Genomic DNA, 23,069 nt, shown 5'->3' on the forward strand with positions numbered 1-23,069 from the left:
TTATAAAAATCAAGACTAATTAACTAACTAACTAACTAATTAAATAATTAACTAACTTTTTATATTTACAAAAATTGATGAAAAATTTGGTTTAATTACTTTAAGATAAAGCTTTTTAAAGTTAAGTAACATATTTTATATAAACAGATGATGAATTTATTTAATGATATTTTTTGCTCATTACTTTAATAAATAAGTATTTTTTAATTTATTTTACATTTTTTTTCATGATCGAAAATTTATTTAAATTTTAATCTAAAATATTCCCTTTCTCAATATCTTAAACTTAAAAATGCAGCCACACCTGCTTTTATCCAAGTATTTTCAGGCTCTTTGCTAGCTAGTTCCATGAATAATACAAAATTTGTTGAGTGGCCTGTTGTACTTAAGGTACCTCTTCTTGAAACTACCTTATAAACTGGACAATTATAAATTCCATCTTTTGGTGGAATTCTGTCACAAACAGGAACCAGATGAAGCATTGGTAGATCAGAATATAGTTCCTTTGGTAGAGGTTGCTAAATGTTATGCTTTCTGTAATCCCATCTAGCTCCTTCTAAATATAAACCATATATATAACACCCATCTTCAGGTTTTTCTTGTATATCAGTGTGTTTTAAATTATCCACAACAACAAAATCAAAAGATAATTTGTCTATTGCAATCTTGTGTTTTCTTGCATAATTTTGTAATGTTCCAGTTAAGAAAGCTTATGGGAAGAAAAATCCTATTGAATTAAAAATATATGTTTAACAATCAACGTCATTTTAATATAGAAAATTAATAATAGAAAGGTAATTAAAAACTGTCAAAATTAGTAATTTTATTTTTGAGATTAGCGTGTTTTTTATGGTTCAAACAAATTAATTAATTAATCTTTAAATAAGTTATACCTGATATCCAAAACGTCTTTGGAGTTCCTTTTTTAACCCAGTTATTTAAAAAGTGAATTCTGTCATTTAAATCAATAATCCATGATGAAAGTGGTTTCAAAGAAAGGAAACCTTTTTCTGCCCATAAATTAGGTACCTTTTTGTTAGGAATACATCATTAGTTGTAGAATGTAACAAATTTAATTATTCACTCAAAATTAATAATTAAATAAGCAAATAAGAATGTATTTATGAATGTGTAAAATATATGTTACTTAATTATCATAAAGAGAATTTGCCAATTTTTCCAACTCTTCTGATAAGACCACTAAGCCCTTAAGGCCCTTTTTCAAATTTGTGAGAGACTCCTTCATTACTATTAACATTCTATTGTATCTTATAAGTTCTTAAACGAGAACGGTATTCATTGATTCGTTGTAGCTTGTGGGATATAATTTGGAGATAGTATCTACGTCAAACACTTCTGGGGTATGTGTTTCTATATTAATTGCAATTTCTTCAATTAATTATTCTCTAGACTTTCCATCAGATGAAGAACTACGTGGTTAAACAGATAAAATGGTTTCAAGTAAAACACGAGTTTCGTTTTGAGAATTAGTTATTTCTGCATTATCATGCATACCGAAAGCTTCAGGGGCAGGATTTAAAGGTAAAGACTCAATATATGTTATATAATCTTCTAAAGATCCGGATGGAGGTGAATAATAAACACCAGATTCAGAATACTTGTAGCCATCTCTTAATGACTTAAATTAATTAGTAAATAAATTTTATAAAATTCTACAATTAATCACCAAAAAAAATTTACTTCTCTATTCAAGTATGTCTGCAGAATAGTCTTAATCAATCTAACATCTTTATCATCTGTGACACGACCACCGTAATTAATTTCAGCTCCTAAGAAATTAATTACTTTGTATGGTACTTCTTTATACTCATCAAGAAGCATTTTTAATTACTTTTTGCATACCGTTAAATCTTCATTTGTGAATTCATATGCTATATTCCAACCAATTGGGCCGAATTTTCTTCTATCTTAGATAATAGCATGGAATAAACAGAAACCAAAAAGTAGTTTTTTAAAGATATCAGGCTTTGCACAGTCACCAAGTTCATTATCACTTAAGTTTTTATATGTTCTAAGTAGATTTGCTCTTAGACCTTGAGGAGGTTCCATAGTCATTTTAATACCATTTTACAATACAGAAATGGGGAAATAGTTTGTAGGCATACTTGTAAGCCATAATCTACAGATTTATAGTTAAAATTGTAAGACAATATTATTAAAAAACAATTAACAATGTTACCTAAAATCTTTATGCATGTTTTCATTTAATTCTTCGCACATTCTTTCTAAATCTGGCATCCAAGACTAAGCCAAGTGACAATTTTGCAGTAATACCCAGCCACCTCTCTAAGCACTTTCTCTAATCATTCTTTCTGCTTTTGGACCTTATCCTTGACCTAATGAGATAGAATCAATACGTTTCGACATGGTCATCTCTTCTGCAAATTTCATAAAATCTGCAATAGGATCAGAACCAGTTGAAAGTACGAAAATCAATGGAGTAATTATAGATGAGTCCTTATAGCACTTGGCTAGATCAAATGTGGGTACTATAATAAATTCTTTACCAAGCTTTTCTTCGATATAGTTTTGTATGGCAGGTATAAGCTTAATTTTATAAAATAAAAAATTCATATATGAGTGTTAATAATTAAATAAATACCTTATCAGGTCTGATGGCCTTGAGTATAATCATCTTCTAAAATGAGTTGAGGTGTGATTCCCATTGATCTGGTAGCTTTTCTGCTTGAGGTTATATAGAATCAAATATATGTCTATATTAATCTGTGTTTTCTAAGAAATGCTTTTCAATTCCTTTGAAGTGTTCAAGCTGTCCCATGCCATAGAACTACCTGTACATATCTGGCCAAGTATTTTCGTTAATCCAAGAAGTTGGATTGATAGCAATTTCGATATCACCTAAAAATAGTTGATAAATCAAAAATATTAATTTATCAGAATATTTATTTTGTAATTATTTTACCTAAAGGACCTGCTAAGAAATAACGCCATTCATGCTCGTCCATTTTGTGGTCACCAAACAAAATTTTTACTGTGAGCATTAATGAGAATAGTAATTTGTGCTTTTCAAAAAGAGATCTGCAAACGTTTTCATAAAGAGAATATGTGAAGTATGAGTTAAGATTTACAAGACGTTCCTCTAGGATATTTGATGCTGGTGAATTCTCTACACCCATCACAAAAAGATTTGTAAACCACTACAAAGAATACTAATACATTGGATCAATGGTTGAAAGATCTACAATGCAGAAAAAGAGTAAAGAAGCTCTGAAAGCAACTGATCTATAACTTTCACGAGCTTCGTCAATTTGAGCTTCAGTTATTTTAGAATCTTTAACTCTTTGGTTAATTTCTGCTGCGAATTTCTTCGAAGATTGTAGTTGATTAATCAAGCTTTCGTCTTTCAATATCTCTGCTATATCTTAAGTATCAGCCAAACTTTTCAAGATCGAATCCTCAATTCTAAGCAGTTCTCTTAAATCAGCAGCATTTTTCTTGACAATTTCTATTTTCTTTTATTCAAGATTTGGGTTTTCTAAAGCAACAATCTGAGCTAACATCTACTCCTCTAACCCACTAGGAGTAATAGCAAAGTTAATCATAGTGACTTTAACAAAAGTTTCAGGAGGATAATGTGGGTTAGGAATAGTAGTAGTTAAGTAAAGTTTGAAATTTTCTGAATATTATAAATTTTTATCTCCTATAGTAATAATCATTGTTGAACCTGATTTTGTTGTCTGTTGTTGTAAAATAGGTTCTAAAGAAGGATCTATTTCTATGCCTACATTCTCCATTAATACCCATCTTCCAAACTACACTGCTAATTCCATTATTTTCATTAAGTTTGGATCGTTTGCTTTCATAATTTCAAGACCTTTAAAATTTGAAAAAATAAATTTAATAAAAAAGTTTAAAGTTTTTCATATTTATCAATTGAAAATCAGTTAATTCAATAATTAGATTTATTGGGTTGGATAATATATATTTATTTTTTATGTTTCTAAAATATATTTAATTTATTTGTATTTGCTACCTTCAGCATGATCTCTTCCTAAGTTTCTAATAAATTTATTTGCTTAATTTTATGGATCTATCATAAGAGGCCATCTTCTTGTTTTGTCAATAATAATACCATTTTCAGTTGAAGTCTCATCCTTTGGAAGACCTGCAATATTCCATTATTAAATTTTAACTGGAACTCCTAAGAAAGAACGCATAGAAATATCTTTTTCATAAGGAAGACCAGTCTATGCAAGATATTTAACCCAAATTTATTCTAAGTCCTACCTAAATTTGCTAGTGAATGGGCCAGAATATGAAATCATGCCTGCTGCAATTATCGAATGTGCAGGAATCAATTAAGATCTATCTTAAAATTTTTCTATATCTTTACTCCATCTTTCTTTTTCTTCAGAAAGTCCATCTGTTAATTTTTAAGCTCTTTCTAACTTAAGCTCACAATCATTAATTTATTTGGTAAGAGCTTCCTTCTGCTGCATTTTTTCATCAAATGCTCTTTATAATTCTGCAATTTTTTTATTTACCTCTTCAAGAGCATCTTTTTTAATTTTCAGTTCAGCTGTCTTTTCTTCTACAAGCTTTTTTACAGCAATTAATTTTTCACGTAAAGGCTTTGTTTCGGTAAATACTTTGTAATAACCAACCATTGCATCTACCCACATATATAAATACTTGCAAGCAAAACTACTACTTGCAACTTTCTAGAAATTATAGTCAGGTTGGTTGAAAACTTTTTACTCTAGACGTTTAACTGTAGCCTCTTAAATATTATCTTTATCATAATTTTATAACATATCCATCAATTCTCTAGTGTTACTAAGCAGATAACGCTTCGCTGTATCGAAGTAGTTTTCTTCTTTCTTACCTATTTATCCTTCTTTATTTTGCATTATAATTTCACCACCATTCTATCTGATTCTGTCAATGTTTAAAATGACAACGGCCGCTAATGTTGTTTTGACTGCATTTGGAGGGACAGTAAATCTACTAATTTCTACTAAATGCTCAGGTTTTAATTTTTGAACTTCTAATAATGTTTAGTTTAATGTACGATTTGCATCTGCTACAGCTGCTTCTGCTTCTTCAGCTAGTTTTGTTGCTTCTTTTTATTACTTTGTTGCTTCTGCCTCTTCTACAGCTACTATCTTTTGAGTTGCATCAGCTTCAGCTTTTTCTACTTTCAAATGTTCCATCATTTTTTCTGTTTCAATGGATGATTGTTCTAATTTAGGCTACATTTCTAATTTATTTTTTAAAATTAAACAGATATTTTATCACTTAGATTTTATAAAATTTATTTTTACCTTTAAGAATAATTTTCATTTCTGCAACTGATTTGTTTGCTTCCTGCAACTTGTCTAAACCACTCTTTAATCTATTAATTTGTAGTTTAATTTCTTGCTTCTTTTAAGCCATAATAGTACGGAAAGTTGAAAGAAGTTCAAGATAACTTGTTGGTGTAACATAGTTATGTCTTCTCAACTAACTAAGAAAATCTTCAGAAATTTTTTCAACACTTTTATGAATAGTTTTAAACATATCTACTAAGATATCTGTTTTTCCTTCAATTTATAGTTCTTCTTCATATTCACTTAACTAACCTTTACCCACACCTACAAGAGCTTCCTATACATTATTTGAAATAAAATTATATAAAATTTATATCTATTGGATATTACCTCTGGCCATTCTGTAAACCAATCTATTGTACAATTATTAACCAATCCAGGGAACATACGAAGTCTGGTAGTAAATAATGCTCCAAGAGGAGACATTGCAATAACCATATGTATATTCTTTCTTACTCTAAGGAGATACTATGTAAAAATATTCATTTTAGTAGGTTGTATGTTTTTCTTTATGCAATCAGTCTTGCAAGCATTCATTATATCTTCATAATCCTTTTAATAAAAATTTTAATTCAAATAACATTTTTATTTAAAACATTAAATCTTACTTTTTCTTAGTAAATTCCAACAACATCACCTGAATTTAAAATATTATTTACATCTTCCATCATTTATTCTCTGATGATTTGAGTATCACAGAAGAGGAAAGAGATAGATTTATTTTCGATACCAGCATACATCAGAACTTTTTTAATATCGTCTCTCCAGGAACGCATTGTATAGTTTTTGATGACTTCGATCTAAAATATTTTATAATTTGTCAAGAATGTAGCCATTCTTGCCAAAGATTGACGTCCTGAACCACCGATACCTAGAAGGAGAGCATGCCCATTAGGTTAACGGATTATTCTAGCTATACGAGCTATGTGTTCACAAGCATCTAAGAACATGACTAATTTCATTTAAGGCTTTTGACCTCCAAATACGAATGAATTATCTGAGTTGTAATCTTCTTAAAATGAATCTAACTTATTTAGTAAAGGTAATAGCTCAGTAACTTGCTGATAATATTTAGGCTCTGCATCTTTTCCATTTAAGAAATCAGCAAAGATAATTCTTTCTTGATCTAAAACATCTTCTTTCTTTAATCCAAATTGTTAGAATTATGAGTTTAAGATATTTTTTAAATATTCTCTGTCGCTTTCATTAATTAGACGGTCATGGAAAACACGCATATTTTCATGATACCAAAGTCTAACCATTTAAGCAACTTCTCCTGTATAATTAGGATGTCCTGAGCATAGGCCTTGGCAAACTTTCCAGATTTCTCTCATATTAAAAGTATAATGAGATTTAGATGGGGTTGGAAGAAGATCTGATTTTACACGTTGATAGACATATAAGACTGAGTCAACTAAGGAGCTTGTTATTGCCTTTATATCTTCAGGATGGCGACGTAAGAAGAAATCAACTAAAGTTTAGAAAATGTTTTTAATAGTACTGTTTTCTAGTTCTGTATAGCCTATTATATTAAAGTGTCTGACCATACGATTGGTGATAAATGTACGACCACCTCCTGGTGGACCCATAGCACTAAGTACGATTAAATCTTCCATTTTCATAAACTACAAATCTCTACGATTATACCACCCATCATGATCTAAATATTATCTTAATAACTCTATTGGTGGCTGAGCACCATATTCTTCCTTCTTAGGCATATTCAAATCATCCACAAATATAATACACCTTTTTCCAATTGGTGGTCCAAAAACACCTTTTCTTCTTTTATCCATTTTATTATCAATAGTGTCCTATTAAGATAATAAATATTTTTAAATTAAATTCTAGAAATAAATAAAAGCTTACTTAAGTTTAATTTGCTGAGGTTTATGCAGAGAATGTTATAGAGATATATTAGTAATTTTCACCCATTTCCGTTGTGAGAAGATTAAATATGTTTTATGTTTTTCCCGTTCCAGTAGGACCTGGACATAGCACATGATAATTATTCATCATCAGAATTTTCATGAGATAAATATTTCTAGTAGAATCAGCTGTCGGTATAGTAACTTCGTGATAGCCTAATTTTGCATCTACTCTAAATTCTGCATTTCTTTCATCCCAATGATGATAAGATTAGTCTTATAAATTAAATTCGTAGTCATAAATATTGCCACCTTCTGGGAAAGGAATCAGACTATTATTTTACTGTAATTATTAAAGTATGAAGGCATTAAACATTTCACGCCCATTATTATCAGTTGTGCAGCCAAGAGACCATGTTAAAGCAAATATGAAAAGTGGTTCTATCATTTTCTCTAGGTTATCTAAATCATCTGAAGGTACTTTTTTAATTTCAGTTTCTGCATAATTTGTAAAATAGCAATTTAGAATACGATGGAGAGATTATACAAGATTGTTGTTCATTGTTTATACAGGTTCTTTAAGATTTTTTCTAAGATATTAAAGTGATGGTTCAACATATAAATTAGAAAGATTATTGAGTTATTGAACAATAGTCTTGTGTTTTCTAATGTTATTTGGGATACTATTAATCCAACTATCTATCAAGGGCTATACACCTAGAGATTCTGGTTCCATGTAAATCATACCACATCTACTGACTGTAGCAGGACTTGCTACTAATAAATCTTCTACCTAAAATTTATAATTTTTCCAAAATCAAAATTTATGTAAATTGAATAAAATTTACTTCAAACATCATAGTCATATGAGGAGTAAGGGTAAGAATTTATCCTGAATTTAGGCATAACTTTTTATTATCATCAAGTACTGTGTTCATTGACTCAATCCAAATAGCATCAACTGGTCCATCAAACATAACCCTATCAATTTTTAAAGAATATTTTTCAATTAAAAAATAACTGAATAGAATGATTTTTTAAATAATTTCAATCAGTTGAATAATTTAAATACCAATGCTTATCAGATGATTAATCTCTACAACACTCACGCACCCTATAGGCTAAAATACCATCTGTCCATTCATGAGTCTATTCATTAAATTGACCATATAATTGACCCATTGTTATACTCTTTGGATTTAAAATATGGACATGGACTTTTGAAAAACCTTAGTTTTCAAGGTCTGTCATAGCTTTTTATAACACTTTGTAATTAGAAGTTTTACCACCACCTGTGGGACCAACAATCATCAGACCATGTCTAACTTAAGTTGTATCATAAAGCTGGATTATCTTATTTACAAAAGGTTCTGCTGGCTACAAATTAAATTTAGGGTCTTAGCATACTTTAGAAATTTGAGGAATGAGCTATCCATAATTAACTTGAGGTTTAGAAATTCCTGGGAAAAGATCCATCATAATGTTTTCAAAAAGGGGAAGATCGTCTTTTAAAAATTTAGGTACATTGACATCTCTCAAAGCTCTCAGTAAAAGTTATTCTTCATCCATATCAGGATCAGCAGCTTTAAGCAAACCTGCAGCATTAATTACACTTCTAACTGCTCTCATACCATAATCATAGTGATCTTGAGATGACAATTACTCAGAAGATAATTTAAAAGTAGCAACCATTTTTTTAGCTAGCTCTCTACCTTTTCTAAAACCGAAGCTATAAAGCATAATTTCACCAATCATAGCATAATCAGGAACCATCATCGCTACAGAACGGAAAAGAGCTTTTAAATTATCAGGCAATTCAGTACGACCTGCATAACCTGGATTCATTGTAATAAAGACGCAAAAAGTTGGAAGAATACGAATGATTGAACCTTCAAATTCAATACTTGGGGTTCCCTTAGCCTTCTCACCAAACAAAACTAACAGCTACTATGCAATAACTGAAAGTACTTCAATGTTAATACGATTAAACTCATCAAAACAGCACCAGGCACCAGCACTTGCTAATCCCTTAAAGAATTTTCCAATCATAATATAATCCATACTATCAGAGCAATTGAAAACCACACATTATTTAGCTAGAGCTTTTGCAAGATCCTTAGTACTTTCTGTCTTACCAGTACCAGCAGGGCCTAATGTTGTAAATGTTAATATTTATTGAAAAATTGGATTGAAAAAAGAGTTAAATACCTGCAGGTGCACCACCAAGATTTAACTTTAAAGCACCCATAAGAGTCATGTAGCATTTATCTGTGAGAGGGGTGATAACAAGACGTAAAGTATTTCCTAGATACTCATATCCGTAAGGGAAATTAGTTTAAACACACTTTACTCTGCATTAATCTTCTTCCCAATAATATCTCAACTATGAAATCCATTCAAATTCACCTGAATTCTTAACATTTCCTCTCCATAGCTTTTCAACAACATCCTTAGCATGCACGTCAAGGACAATAAGTGCATTTAAGGTAACTTTTTGCTGTTTGGTAAGCTTTTGCCTGACAAGAGTAACCAAGTCATGAAGATACTACTCTAAAATATCCCAATACTCCTTAACTCCTTCTACCCCATTTTCGAATGCTTTTTCAACATCTTGAGTCCAAACAATTTGAGAACCATTTAATATACATTAACCTAATCGAAAAGATTTAAAAAATTTTATAGAACTCAAAAAATTTTCACAATTATTTACCTGGATGACAGAGAACCCACTAATCACGTTTTTTAGTGTGATAGTCCTTAACTGAATTTATCAAAGCTTATCTAACAGATAAACACATCATATTTTCGACTTCACCCATCCAATCTTCTACATTTTTATGGTTTGGGTCTACTAGCTTTACAAATTGCACCTTTTCTTTTTCTGCTGAGTACATAGAATGAATACGTTTGTTTGCATCAAATTCTATTTCATTGATATTTTCAAACACCTTTTTAAGATGGGGTTAAACTGCAGTTGGTTCCTTAGTTTGAGAAAGGATTTCTAAAAGATCATCATTTGATAAGAAATAGAAACGAGCAAACTTCTCTCTCTTTTTCTCTAAATAGTTATTTAATTCCTTTTGAATTATTTCCAAATTTTTATTAGCTTCTCTGAGTCTTTCTAACAAATTTTCTTAGAGACAAACACTTTTAACGTTTAATAAAATCTTAGCTTAATTCATTGTGTGTTTCCAAGTCGAGTCAACTGTTCTGAATTTTTTTGTTTCGGAAGGAAGTTGCTTTGCAATATCTTAACTATCAAAAATTGGCTACAAATACATCCATTATCCCTAACACTTAGCCCACTCTTCCAGAACATCAGATATAGTTTTTAATGAGTTATTCCAATTAATAATTTCCTCTTCAAATGGTTTTTTAAAAGGAGAAAATTACATTGCTTGAGTGTTCATGATATGCTCATCCAAAGTAAGTTAAATTTCATCATAACCTCTGATAATATAGCTTGTCTTGTAAGTAATTATCTAGAACTAAATATCTTCCCATATTTTTTTCATTTCTTCTAAACCAAGTTGAATGTTATATTCCTTTTTAATATAATTGATAAATAGTATTTTTAATATTTTAAAGAAAATTTAATTACTTTATAAGCTCTTTCACCTATCTCAACACAAGCTTCAGCATGTTCTAAAAGACCGAGTTCTAATACTTTAGTAAAATTGAATCCTTCAATTGTTGGTTTAATTTCCTTTCCTGCTTTCTCGGATACTTACTTCCAATGTCTCTCCATCATACCATTTTTACGAAGAGCGACCATAAGAGGTACTTTAGGTTTGAATTCATCAATCTAACTTTTTACTGTTTATGCTATTTTAAGAACAGCATCAATGCCTCTATCTTTTAGGAACCTAATTACTCCTGTTAGTAATTTAATTGAATCTTCAACAAATTTTTCTGCATAGACTGCATCTAATTTATTCCACTCTTCAGTCATCCACAAATCTTTATTCTTAAACCAATTATGAGCTGTGATCCACAAATTAGAATAAGGAGTGAACTCTCTCTGCATATTATAAATTTTATCATAATTAGTAAGTTCCTAACCAAAAAGAGCTTCACGTGTATTATAACGACGAGCGTCTTCAGCAAATTCAGCCAAACACTTATTAATATCTTTTGCTATATTACAAACTTCTTCATGGTTTTTAATATCAGAATATTAGTCGAAATTGCTGATAGTTCTTTCAAGGTTATCAATCACATCTTTAAAATCTTCTTATTAAACTTTCATTTCATCTTAGAATTTAACTTAATCCTTTTCAAGTTCTTTGGCTCTCTTTTCAATAAGTTCAAATGTATCTTTTGGAGATCCAAAAGTATTCCATTTTCTATCCATATCCTCTTTAGAGAATCTAATTCAATAAAAAAAGTATTAACTTTAAATTATCAATAAAGTTGATAAATTATTAAATTAATCAATTACCTGTAGTTAAAATCTTCTAGGATTTTGTAAATTTCGAAGCATCTTTTTTATTCTACTTTAAGTTTTTCTATTTCGATTGGCAAATTTTTCATGTATTCCCTAAGCTCTGTCAGCTGCTCAATATTTTTAGGTGTTTCTTTTATTTTTGTTTAGTGCATTTAAAATTAATTAAAAATAAATTGAGTATGGCTCTTTGCACGCTTGGCTATCATATCTATTAAATTTTTTCTTAAGAAGTAGTACTTCTCACAAAGATAAGCTAGAATCTCTTTTGTTTAAATTTCAAAATAGGAGACATGAATCTTTTCAGGTAAACTCATTTTTAATCTTTCTTCTTTTTCTTAAATTTTAAAAATTTCATCTTGTAATTGCTCAACCTCCCAAGGATTTTCCATCATTTCGATATTTCTAGCAAAATCATCTGGATTTAGTTAAAGCACATCTTTGAACTCTCTAAATTATTCTAAGTAATCATTTAATGGCTTAATTCCTTCAATAAATTTCAGTCGAATGTTTTCAATCATTTCCCAAATCCATTTATTCTCATCAGGGTATTTTTTAGGTCTCATATTTGGATCTGGAGTTGTTGGCCTTTCTCTTGGTTTCATAGGAGCTTTAATATGAGCTTCTTTTTGAGCTGAGGCATGTAATTCGGGTAGAATTTTTGGTTCTAAATCTGGAATTTTGCCAATTTCTTCTAAAGCTATATAAAATGTTAAAAAATAATTAAAATTTTGATAACAATAAATTATTTTCACTAACCTTTCTCAAATAAATTTATGATCATCTTAACATAATTCATAGGCTATACAGAATATAAGAAGTCCTCATCATTCATAGTTTTAATCAAATCAATTGTAAATAGAGGTTAAATAGGCTTTTATTTTAATGCTTATGAGTCTTTTGCAAGATCTTGAGCATTCTTATCTTATATATATTAGTTTTTTATATCTGTGACATTCTTAATAACAACTTATTCTGGTATAAAATTTAGTAAATATGTTTCCATTTATTAAAAGCACCTTTTGACAACTGTCAAAACTGTATCCTATTTAAAAAGGTAATGTTTATTTTAAAATAACTTTGAAAGAATAAATTAAATTACTTGCATCATAAGACGAACAACAGTTAAGAATCTTTTGAGTTTACCAAAATTGTAGGTGTTTGGATTGGTTTCTTTCATATTAAACCAGCCTTTTCCTACTTTTTCAAAATTTGTCTTAATAATTTTAATTAAATCTTATATCCACTAGCCTTTCAAGTGATACAATATTTGGCTTGTTGATGATTCTTAAATGTGCTTAAATTCTTCTAAAACAAGAGGACCTTCTACATTAACATTAAACACACTCATTTCTAAAACTTTATTGCATTCTACTCTTATTTCCTGCAATGCTTTAATAACCTAATTTATTTTTTAATACTAAATAAATGCCTATTAAAATTTCTTTACTTCTTCTTTAATAAATAGTGATGAAAAACAAAAATCTTTGAAAGTTTCTGTGAATTCTTTTGGTTCTTCTACTTAAGGTAAACCATAACTCTCTATCCAAATTAGCTTAGCCCCTTTATGTCTTTCCAATGGCATGATTCCTAGTATTACCAAAGTATAAATTTAACTTAAGATAATGTAAATAAATATATCTTACCTAAATAAGGAGCTGAAGGCTTTTCCTCTTCAGGAGGAAGTTAGAGATTTTTAGGGTAAAGATCATCTTCAGCAGGAAGAACTTCTTCCATATATTTGTTAAATATAATTTTATTCATAGTCCTACAATAATCATTATTGACTTCAATAAGAAGTGGTGTAGTATCCATATTCTCTTACTTCTTTGTCTTTGCAAGAGCCTCTAATCTTTTTTTCTGCTCATTATCAAGTTCGCTCAAATCTTGTAAAGGCATATTATCAATATAGAAATTATACCTACCATTATTATGAATATTTCAAAAATGAAAATTGATAAATTTTTAAGTTACCTAATAATAGAGTCTGCATAAACGATTTATCTGAAAGCATTTGCAATTCTTTAAGCAAACTTTCTAGGATCTTCTGCATCTATGCAGAAATATATACGATGTAAGAAATCTGATTAATTGCTATTCATCCACTTAACTTCAAACTGATCTTTTTCTTTAGAGTAAGATTCAACTGTGCATGGTTTCCAAGAATAAAATCCTGCTTAGTCTTTATATAAACCTTTAGCAGTAATAATACGAGGATTTCCATCCTCATCAACTTTTTTATTGATCCATTCGATTGGTTCATAGTCATCAAAAGTTGAATCATCAAACTACTCTAACTTTAACCAGTCATAACTTCCTTTTTTTTGATTAAAATCAATATCCTATTTATAAAATGTTAAAAATTTCCTTTTTGCTCATCTTTTTAATATCCTTTTATTAAAATAATTCAAATATTTATGCCAAAATAAAAATTTTATTTTAATTTATGCCTCAAATTACTTCATGAACTAGCAGATCTTCAATATTGAAGGAAGCATATTCTTTTTTTTTTCTATCAATAGCTACTTTTCTAGGAACTCTTCCAGGAATTGGAACGTATGGCTCCAAAATTTTAGGATCTATTGTAAGATCTTCGTGAATTTTTCCTTCTTCTAATTTATTTGATGGGTGGAAAACTTTAGTTAAAGGTTTGAATTTTAACTTATTCATAGAATTAAATGATGTGTTAGCGCTTTTTATCGAAACGTTTGTCTAATTTAATTTTTCACCATTTTCTTTATTGCTCAAAGGAGGTCTTGGACGACTTCCGCTTCTGCTACCTAAATTAAATGCTCTTGGAATTCTTTATTTTTATTGTGTTTAGTAAATGTAAGAAACATCTGGCCCTTACATACTTTTATCCTATTTCATAGAAAAAAGAAATGATAAATTAGATAGAAATAAATGAAATAGAAGCGAAAAATGGGCTTTTATAGCTAAAATAGAGCAATAATTACGATATATGTGTTTGAATTTGCTGGATTTATAATTTCAGAGTAAACTCCTCTATATCTGAATCCTGTTCCTGCACCAGATGTTGCATTCATATAACTTTATTCGAATTCATCATTTCCTTTATTAAAGCTAGCGTTGTTAATGTTGTTTAAGCTAGTATTATTCATCAATGCTAATTTAAATATTTATCAAGCCTACTAATCCTATTAATATTATTTTCTTTATGTTGTAAAGGTTTGTTTGTCTTAAGTTGATAAGTTTGACTCTATATTTCCTATTTATCTTTCTGTTATGATGAATGATGAAAAATATACTTCAAAACAACTTAATTCAAATTTTAATTTATTATCTCTTGATTTTTTTAGATTTAGTTAAAGATAATCAATCAATCAATTAATCAACCAATTTTTTTGATTTTCTTTGAATATTATAATACTTATTTATTTTATGGCGAAAGATTGATTTTTCAAAATTTATATTAATTTTTTATTCAATTTATGCAAATAAATTTTACTTTATTATCAAATCAAAGAATTTTTTTTCCATACATATCTTATTCTTCTTTTACCATCCATTCAAAATCAACTTATCGTTGCAAATATTAATTTATATTTTCAAAAATAACAATTTATTATTTATGCTTTGTGTATTAAATTAATTTTTGATATCTGATAAAACTATTGAATTATATTAACTTTCGATTAAAACCTTTAAAAAATGAATAAGTATTTATTTACTAATAAATCAAATATTTTTTACCAATATTTTAAGTAATCTGCTATGATTTAGTTATTTACTTTAAATAAAGTTATTCAGAAAATTAAAAATTAATAAATTAAAATAAATTTATTGAATAATTTTTAACATTTTATTATTTTAGTAATTTATATCAAAGCTATAAAAATAAATTGCTTATACATTTTATTTTTATGAATAAGTTATAATAAAATAAATGCTGTTTATCTCCAAATTTAAAATAAATTATTAATATTCTGTATTTTTTTAATTAATTATTAATTCCACTAACTTTTTGAAAAATTTTCTTTTTTTGTTTTTATAAAATTGATAATTTTTTTTATATAAATAAAATTCACTATTTATTTTTTTTTTAGGATAAATAAAATTTATAATATTTTCTAAGGTGTATCAAATGTATTTTGTTTTAATTTTAGTAAATTGATAAGTTTAAATTATTAAGTACCTTTTTATGGTTTAATAAAAAATTTAGACGTATTTATTTAATATAAAAATTAGATTAAATTTAAATTAAAAAAAAATAAGTTAAAATAAAATATTTAAAATATACTATATTTATCTTAAGTATATTTTTAATAAATTCACATATAAAATGATTAAGTAATTAGAATAACTTTTATTTTAAGTATTCTTTTAAGAGATAAATATAAATTATAAATTTAATTCAAAAGATTTTGTTTATATTTCTATTTAAATAAATATTTTTAACTTTAATAAATAAAAAAATAAAATTATTAATCTATTCTTAATTTTATAAAAAATTTATAGAATTCAAATAACACTATTTTGTCCTTTAAATTTTTTAGATAATACCTAAAATATACTAAAATGTCAGAGATTTTGAATAAAACAAATAAAGAACAACCATTCAAATTCAAAAATTGTTATAACATTTCACTTAAAACATAATATAAATACATATATTAATAATTAAATTTAAATCTTAAGATGTATTCTGAGTGCATTTATATGTGCGAGTATTTCTATTCTATTCTATGTCAGGGATTTTTTTATAAAAACCCCAAAAGCAATTATTTTAAAATAAATAAGATAATAAATTTAAATTTCTTTCTAAAGTTTATGAAAATTAATAGATTTAACTAAAACCATATTTTTTTAATCATTTAAATTAACATAATTATATTTAAAAATAGAAGAGCAAAATTTATTTTTTTATATATGATTATAAATTTAAGATGAATCATATTATATTATTTATTGATTAATATAATTTAATCATTTTAGTTTTCAAAGGAATATTGTTTTTTATAAAGAATAATTATTATTTGTTTATTTAAATATGTAAAATTCCATATTAGATTTAACAAAAAGCTGAAATAACTTATGTAACAATAATTTAATGATTGCTTGCTAGTAAAATAACGTGTAATTTTAAAATATAATAATAAGAATGAACTGATATAATAGCTACTTCAAGAGGTATTTCTAAAATGTAATTTGGATCAAATTCAAAATTTTACTATATCATATATAAATAGGATTTTAAGCATAGTACTCACAAACCTCACTGAATCATGCATAAAATTTAATTGTCTTTAGAAAAACAAATGGATATAGATTTTCTATTTTTTTTATTAAAAATTCCTTTCAATCTAATCCCTCAATTTAAGATTTATGATGTTTTAAAAGAACATAAAAGTTATTAATATAAATATTTATTTGATAGATAATCATTAAAATTTAGTGAAAATTAGAAGGACTAAATAGATTAATATACTTTAAACTAGATTAAAAGAAAAATAAACTTGCAATTTTTTTGAAGAACTGCAAAGATTAAACAAGCTAAAGATAGAATACATACTGTAAAAAGTGTCCTAAATAGGAATTTAAGAAATAATATTTTGAAATGAATAACAATAATAATAGTTCATCGAATCCATCTACTCATAATATTAGTAATAATGCTTTGCTAAGTCCTTAGAGCAACAAATAAATAAATAACTCACTTTATCAATAAAGGGCGTAGACCATATCTGGCCCTAGGAGTTAGCAACAATCTATGGTCATAAATAGAACTTCTAACTCTTAAAAGTAAAAGTCCATCATATTGAAAATTTAAGAATAGCTATCTGGTCATAAGCAAGTATAACCTAATCTTTAATCTCAGTAGATAAATCAACTTTCTATGAAGAGATAGTAATCTAATTCTCACTAAAAGGTTGTTGAAAATTAAAGACCTATTGAAGTAATAGCTAAACAAAAGAATAGGGAAAATTAAGTCAAATTTGAATAGGAAACGATTGATTTATTGAAAGATGATTACAGATATGTGATGTCTTTTGTAATGAATTTAATTGAATATATGAGATCTTAGGTAATATAAAATGGGTTAACTGAAGAAATCAATCTCATTTTTCCTACTAAAGAATAGATGGAAAAAACTTGGTAAGAGTAGCATCCAGCAGAAATATGCTATGTTCTACAAGACTACGTAAAATTTTTTGTGAATATGAACCAGAAATTTATCACATTGAAATAAGAGCAAATAACTAATTCTGACTAAAAAGATGAAAAATAAATGATTTTGCATAGTTTAGAATTAGAGAAATTATAGTTTGGAAAGAAAGAAAATGAATATTAATTTTTGCTTGAATAACTTACAAAACGTAAAGAAGAGCTGTAAAATAAGTTATCATTTATGGAAAAGCACTGCACAGAAGCCATAAATTATCTGACCAAAGATAATGAGTAGCTGGTCAATTTAGTTAAGGATAAGGATGAAGTCATGGATAAAATTTAAGAATAAATTGAAATTAAAAATGAGCATATCAGATCATAAGACCAAAAACTGCTTAGTGTGTTAATTTATGAATTTAAACTTCGTAAAGTAGACATAAGGTACCAAGCTTAAATTCTGAAAATTATGAAGTAGCACTCAACAGATCTAGAAAAATATTACTCTATGCTTGAAAGCTGTTGGTCTGGTTTGAATAAAAATGGAAATACAGAAGTAGAAGACTAATTTAATTACTTAAAGGCGTATGTGCAAGGTATTAAAAATGATCTCTTTAACTAAATTATTAACATTCAGTCTAAATACGAGAAATATTCAGATGATTTTAATGAGAAGAAGAAGAACTTCAACCAGTAAAATTTTTAAAATTTACTTTTATATTTTAAGAAAAATTAATTATAAAAAAGAATAATAATAAATTTGAATTCACAAATAAATAATTTTTAAGCAAGATGCTTGTTTTATTTAGTTAGAATTTATTTTATTAAATAATTTAAAATATTTTTAAATTGAAAATAAAAAGATTAAATGAGGTTTAAGATAAGATTAAAGAAAATTAACTGTTTTAGAATGAAGACGAAATTCAAAAGAAAACCCAAAGCAAATTCAGTAAGATAAATTTCGCCTAATAAATACAAAACAACATCATCTTAAACATGAATGTTGAAAAGAAAAAGAAGAAAATAAGTAGATCAATCAAAGATGTTTAATTTATGTTAAATGATTAGGAACTTCTACCTAGTTCAAAATAACAATCTTAAAACAACATTTAATTACCCTAGTCTAGCTTTTAACCATTTGGAAATTAATATTCTTCGAATTACTATAATAAACCTTATACAATTAGTAATAATAATGAAATCAAAATTTTAAATTAAGGTGAATATTCTGATGTTAACGAAACTTTAAACTCACCACCAAAACAAAACCAAAAATATACAAATAAAGAACAGCAATATTACTAATCTGTAAAACCTCAGCAAAATTAAATGATAAAAAGTGCTTTGAATTTCAACTCTACTGCTTCTTCTTCGACTCATCAACTCAACTTGCACGGCTAGAAATAAATGAATCCTGAGTAAATTTAAAAATTAATTTATTTATTTTTTAAAAATGTATTAATCAATAGGTAAGGTCAAAGGAGAAGTATGTATTCAACAAGAAATAATTCAACTTTAGTAAATTTTGGATCTCAGTAAAGCATAAAAAATGTGTCAAATATATAACCAAGATCATCTCTTATTTTCTGAAATATCTATTTAGATTCAATAATATGACATTACGATTTATCTGCAAATTATTACTATTTTCCTAATAGAAATAGTGTTAAAATCTTTATAAAAATATCGTTTAATAACTAATTTTATCAAGAATTATAAATTAGTTAATAATTTATTTATATTTAAAAAGTAAAAGTGTTAATATTTAATCTTAGTATTCTGATTTAGTTTTATTTACCTTTTAATACTCTCTATATCTTCTGTGCTTGAGTTTAAATTACTTTGATTTAAGTTTGTTAATATTAACTACTCATATGATAATATTTCTTTAATCTAAAATGTTTTGCTCAGATTATTTTAAATTAAAAATGTAAAATAATATTTAAATTACTAAATATAGAATTTAATTCAAAAAATTTTCAAACAAATCACCCATAAATATTTTTTATAATCAATACTTTATATTATCATATTTTACTAAGCTGTTACAGACAAAATTTTAGTAGATCATTGTTAAAAAGATAAATAATACTAATTTTTCATAAAGTAAACTAAAATAATTCTATTATTTTTTTCTTTTAATTGCTGAATATATTTTAAAGATTATTTTATTGTTTTACATGAAATTTTAAAAGATTCTTTTTTTTGATAGAAAGTAATTTAATTTATTAGATATTAATTTTACTCGAAAGATACTTATTAATTAAAACAATAATCAATCGCAACTAAAAATTTTTATAACAAGTAAAAATGCAAATGTAAAACTAGGCAAGATTTGCAAAAATCTTATTAGGGGTTGGCGCCTCTTTGTATTTAACAAAAAGTTACTTTAATGGAGGTAAATGCACAGTTCATAGAGATTTGTAAGGTCAAACTGTGTTGATTACAGGAGGTAACAGGGGAATAGGAAAAGAAACAGCTTTGGATTTAGCAAAAAGAGGAGCAAGAGTTGTCATCGCAAGCAGAAGCTATGATACTCTAGATGTAGTAAAAGAAATAGTTAAAAAATCGGGAAATTCAAAAGTTGAATTTGTTTAATTAGATTTAAATGACTTGTAAAGTATCCGCAACTTTGCAGAAAAATTTAATTGTGAAAACCACAGATTAGATATTTTAATTAATAATGCAGGAGTATACAATACAAGATTTTCAAAAACAAAAGAAGGATTTGAGTCTAACTTTGGCATTAATCATTTGGGTCATTTCTTATTAACAAATCTTCTACTCTAAAAAATAGTTAATACTCCTTAATCTAGGATAGTTATAGTTTCTTCTCGTGCTCACACTCGTTCAAAAACTATAGATTTTGACTCTTTAAATCAGCCTACTAATAGTTTAATGTAATTTATTAAACTATTTAATTGATAAATAAAAATATAAAATATCCAAAAATTGATTTATTAGTTTTTAGCATTATATCAATTCAAATACTTGTAAAAATATATTATTTATTAATAAAATACTTTTGATAAAAATAGTTAAGAATTAGAGCTTTATCCTTAGTCCAAATTAGCTAATTGCTTATTTGCAACTGAATTAGTAGATAAACTAAAGGGCACTGATACTAAGGTAGTTAGCTTGCATCCTGGAGTGATTAAATCAGGAATATACTAACATAATTTTAGCTAACTTCCTTTTGGCAGATTAATAGGTTTGTTGCTTTACCCCATTTCTTTACTATGCTTTAAGAGTGAATATTATGGTGCTTAAACTACTTTGACATGCTGCTATGAAGACTTTAATAAATTAGTTAATGGAGGTTATTACAAAGATAATTAACTCTATAAATAATCCCCAGTATCATAAGATAAAGAGTTGGCTAATAAGTTATGGGACTATTCTCTTAAAGCAGTCAAGTTGGAGAATTTTAAATTATATTGATTTAGTTAATAAATAAATAAGCATATACTAAACTAAAATTTTGTTCGGAAATGGAATTTAGTTGATTTGATTGGCTAATAAAGAATACTTAAAATATCTGTATTAACTTTAAAATTTCATTTTGTATTTAGATTTTTTGTAATTAATTAATTTAATTAATGTGGATTTCCATTTTGAGTATCGTTTATAGCAAAAAAAATAAAGTTTTACATTTTTATTTTATTCATTTCAAAAATTTTTGATTTAATAATAAATACTTTCAGAAGAAGAAAAAACATAAAAATCAGAACTGGTAAAGCTGGATAAGTTCATCTTAATAAGAAAATCACATATTTATTTAGAGCAATCATATTTTTAAATTTTAACTTTATAATCATAAATTCAATCTATGTATCTGCTGAGTAACTATTTATTTCTACTTATTATTTTCTGTGATATAATCAAAATATTGATAGATATATTATAAATTTAACATTTCTGCATGCCTATGCTACAAATTAAAAATCTTTTTATTATGATTGAAAAAATATTATTTTCCTGACATTTGTAAGAATCTTTATTATATTGAGTGATTGTAAATTTTAAATTTAGAAAAAAGTATTGAGTAAGGAGTGGAACATATTTAAAATGACTATATAAGTTAATATTCTTGAATACAGTTAATTTTGAGTTGTAAAAAGTAAATTGTAAAATAAATATTCAAATGTTATTAATAAAATTCTATTTGTTATTTCTTTTATAATTATTTTTAATAGATAAATCATTTCAGTAGAGTCTGGGTTAGATTGATTCATCAATAATAACTAAAAACTTAATAGTAAATAAATGCTTAAAAATACTTTGAGAAATATGGAGAATAAGTAAATTTAAGTGGATAAATATATAAATTATACATAATATTTTATTTATTTTTAAATCTTAAAAATTTAAATAATTATTTTTATTTATAGTTAAAGTTATTAAATTTCGTCGGAATAGTCTATATCTATTTTTTTAACATGGCTCTTAAGCTAAATTCTTTCCTAACTATAAGGTATCTTGTCTACTTTCTTTCTCTTATTCATTCGTTAATTCACTTACTTATTAATTCATTTAATAGTTTATTGATTAATATTTTTGATACCTGTACTTAAATATATATGTACTTATATATGCGTTTGTAATGTAATAGTTAAGATAAATTATAATTATTATAGTTTCTTTTTATTTTAATTATTGTTAATAGTAGAAATAGACAAACTGTTTGTTATTAATTTATAAAGGTTTCTAATTAGAATAGATTAAGTTATTAATTATTAATTTGATTTAAACTTTTAAAAATATAAGTATACTGGCTTCTTAATTATAGTATAAATAAGTATATTTGTTTTTCTCTCTTTTTTTTTTAGTATTATTTACGCTTTTTTTAGTCAAAAAGTTTTTTTTTTTTTTTAAATATTTGTTAGTAATTTCTGTCTTAATTAAGATAGATAACTTTGTTTCAAAATGTTTAAGTATTTAGATAGCAGAATAGGATAATTCAGAGTCAGTAAATTTTTTTATAGTTTTTTTATTTAGGGTTTATTTTTATTTATTTGCTATGAAAAATTGCTTATTCTATTGTTGTTTTTTTAATTCAAGTGAGCAATTTTTAAGATAACTTAAAGTCAATTTTTATTTTTTTCTTTGTAAAGTTGATAATAAATACAAAATAAAATAACGCTTAACTAAATAATAACTTAATGACTCTTTATGCTCGAGCTATTTTCTGTATAGATCTGCAATCACCCTGTAAGGGTAGGTCTAAAATATTAACTATATCAAAAAAACCTACTAAAAAGCGTGACAATGTCTAAAAGA

The 23,069-nt window shown here is 26.2% G+C and overlaps 4 protein-coding genes across 4 annotated transcripts; 3 read left to right on the forward strand and 1 right to left on the reverse strand. All coding sequences in view use genetic code 6, as the record gives it.

The window, feature by feature from the left end:
- Positions 1–272: 272 nt before the first annotated feature.
- Positions 273–14,785, reverse strand: TTHERM_00947430 (dynein heavy chain 1, axonemal protein; the record flags this gene model as incomplete). Its single annotated transcript, XM_001030979.2, has 25 exons — positions 273–727; positions 894–1,029; positions 1,148–1,639; positions 1,702–2,140; positions 2,201–2,568; positions 2,624–2,880; positions 2,945–3,856; positions 4,016–5,242; positions 5,307–5,628; positions 5,682–5,903; positions 5,960–7,165; positions 7,221–8,012; positions 8,068–8,200; positions 8,292–9,369; positions 9,428–9,871; positions 9,930–10,764; positions 10,821–11,589; positions 11,661–12,363; positions 12,423–12,708; positions 12,766–13,065; positions 13,114–13,253; positions 13,310–13,584; positions 13,638–14,005; positions 14,124–14,525; positions 14,621–14,785. 25 exons carry the CDS (start codon positions 14,783–14,785, stop codon positions 273–275), a joined length of 12,726 nt encoding a protein of 4,241 aa, XP_001030979.2.
- Positions 14,786–17,241: 2,456 nt separating this feature from the next.
- Positions 17,242–19,379, forward strand: TTHERM_00947440 (hypothetical protein; the record flags this gene model as incomplete). The annotated part of the gene is made up of 3 exons (XM_001030980.1): positions 17,242–18,482; positions 18,653–19,207; positions 19,259–19,379. 3 exons carry the CDS (start codon positions 17,242–17,244, stop codon positions 19,377–19,379), a joined length of 1,917 nt encoding a protein of 638 aa, XP_001030980.1.
- Positions 19,380–20,099: 720 nt separating this feature from the next.
- TTHERM_00947450 (short chain dehydrogenase reductase family protein, putative) lies at positions 20,100–21,230 on the forward strand (the record flags this gene model as incomplete). The annotated part of the gene is made up of 2 exons (XM_001030981.1): positions 20,100–20,689; positions 20,828–21,230. The coding sequence occupies 2 exons, from the start codon at positions 20,100–20,102 to the stop codon at positions 21,228–21,230; spliced, it is 993 nt and encodes a 330-aa protein (XP_001030981.1).
- Positions 21,231–22,392: 1,162 nt separating this feature from the next.
- On the forward strand, positions 22,393–23,055 carry TTHERM_000947459 (transmembrane protein, putative; the record flags this gene model as incomplete). The annotated part of the gene is made up of 1 exon (XM_012800120.1): positions 22,393–23,055. One exon carries the CDS (start codon positions 22,393–22,395, stop codon positions 23,053–23,055), a length of 663 nt encoding a protein of 220 aa, XP_012655574.1.
- Between the last annotated feature and the right edge of the window lie 14 nt (positions 23,056–23,069).

Source organism: Tetrahymena thermophila (genome assembly GCF_000189635.1).
Source record: "Tetrahymena thermophila SB210 genomic scaffold scf_8254382, whole genome shotgun sequence".
Classification (NCBI taxonomy): domain Eukaryota; phylum Ciliophora; class Oligohymenophorea; order Hymenostomatida; family Tetrahymenidae; genus Tetrahymena; species Tetrahymena thermophila.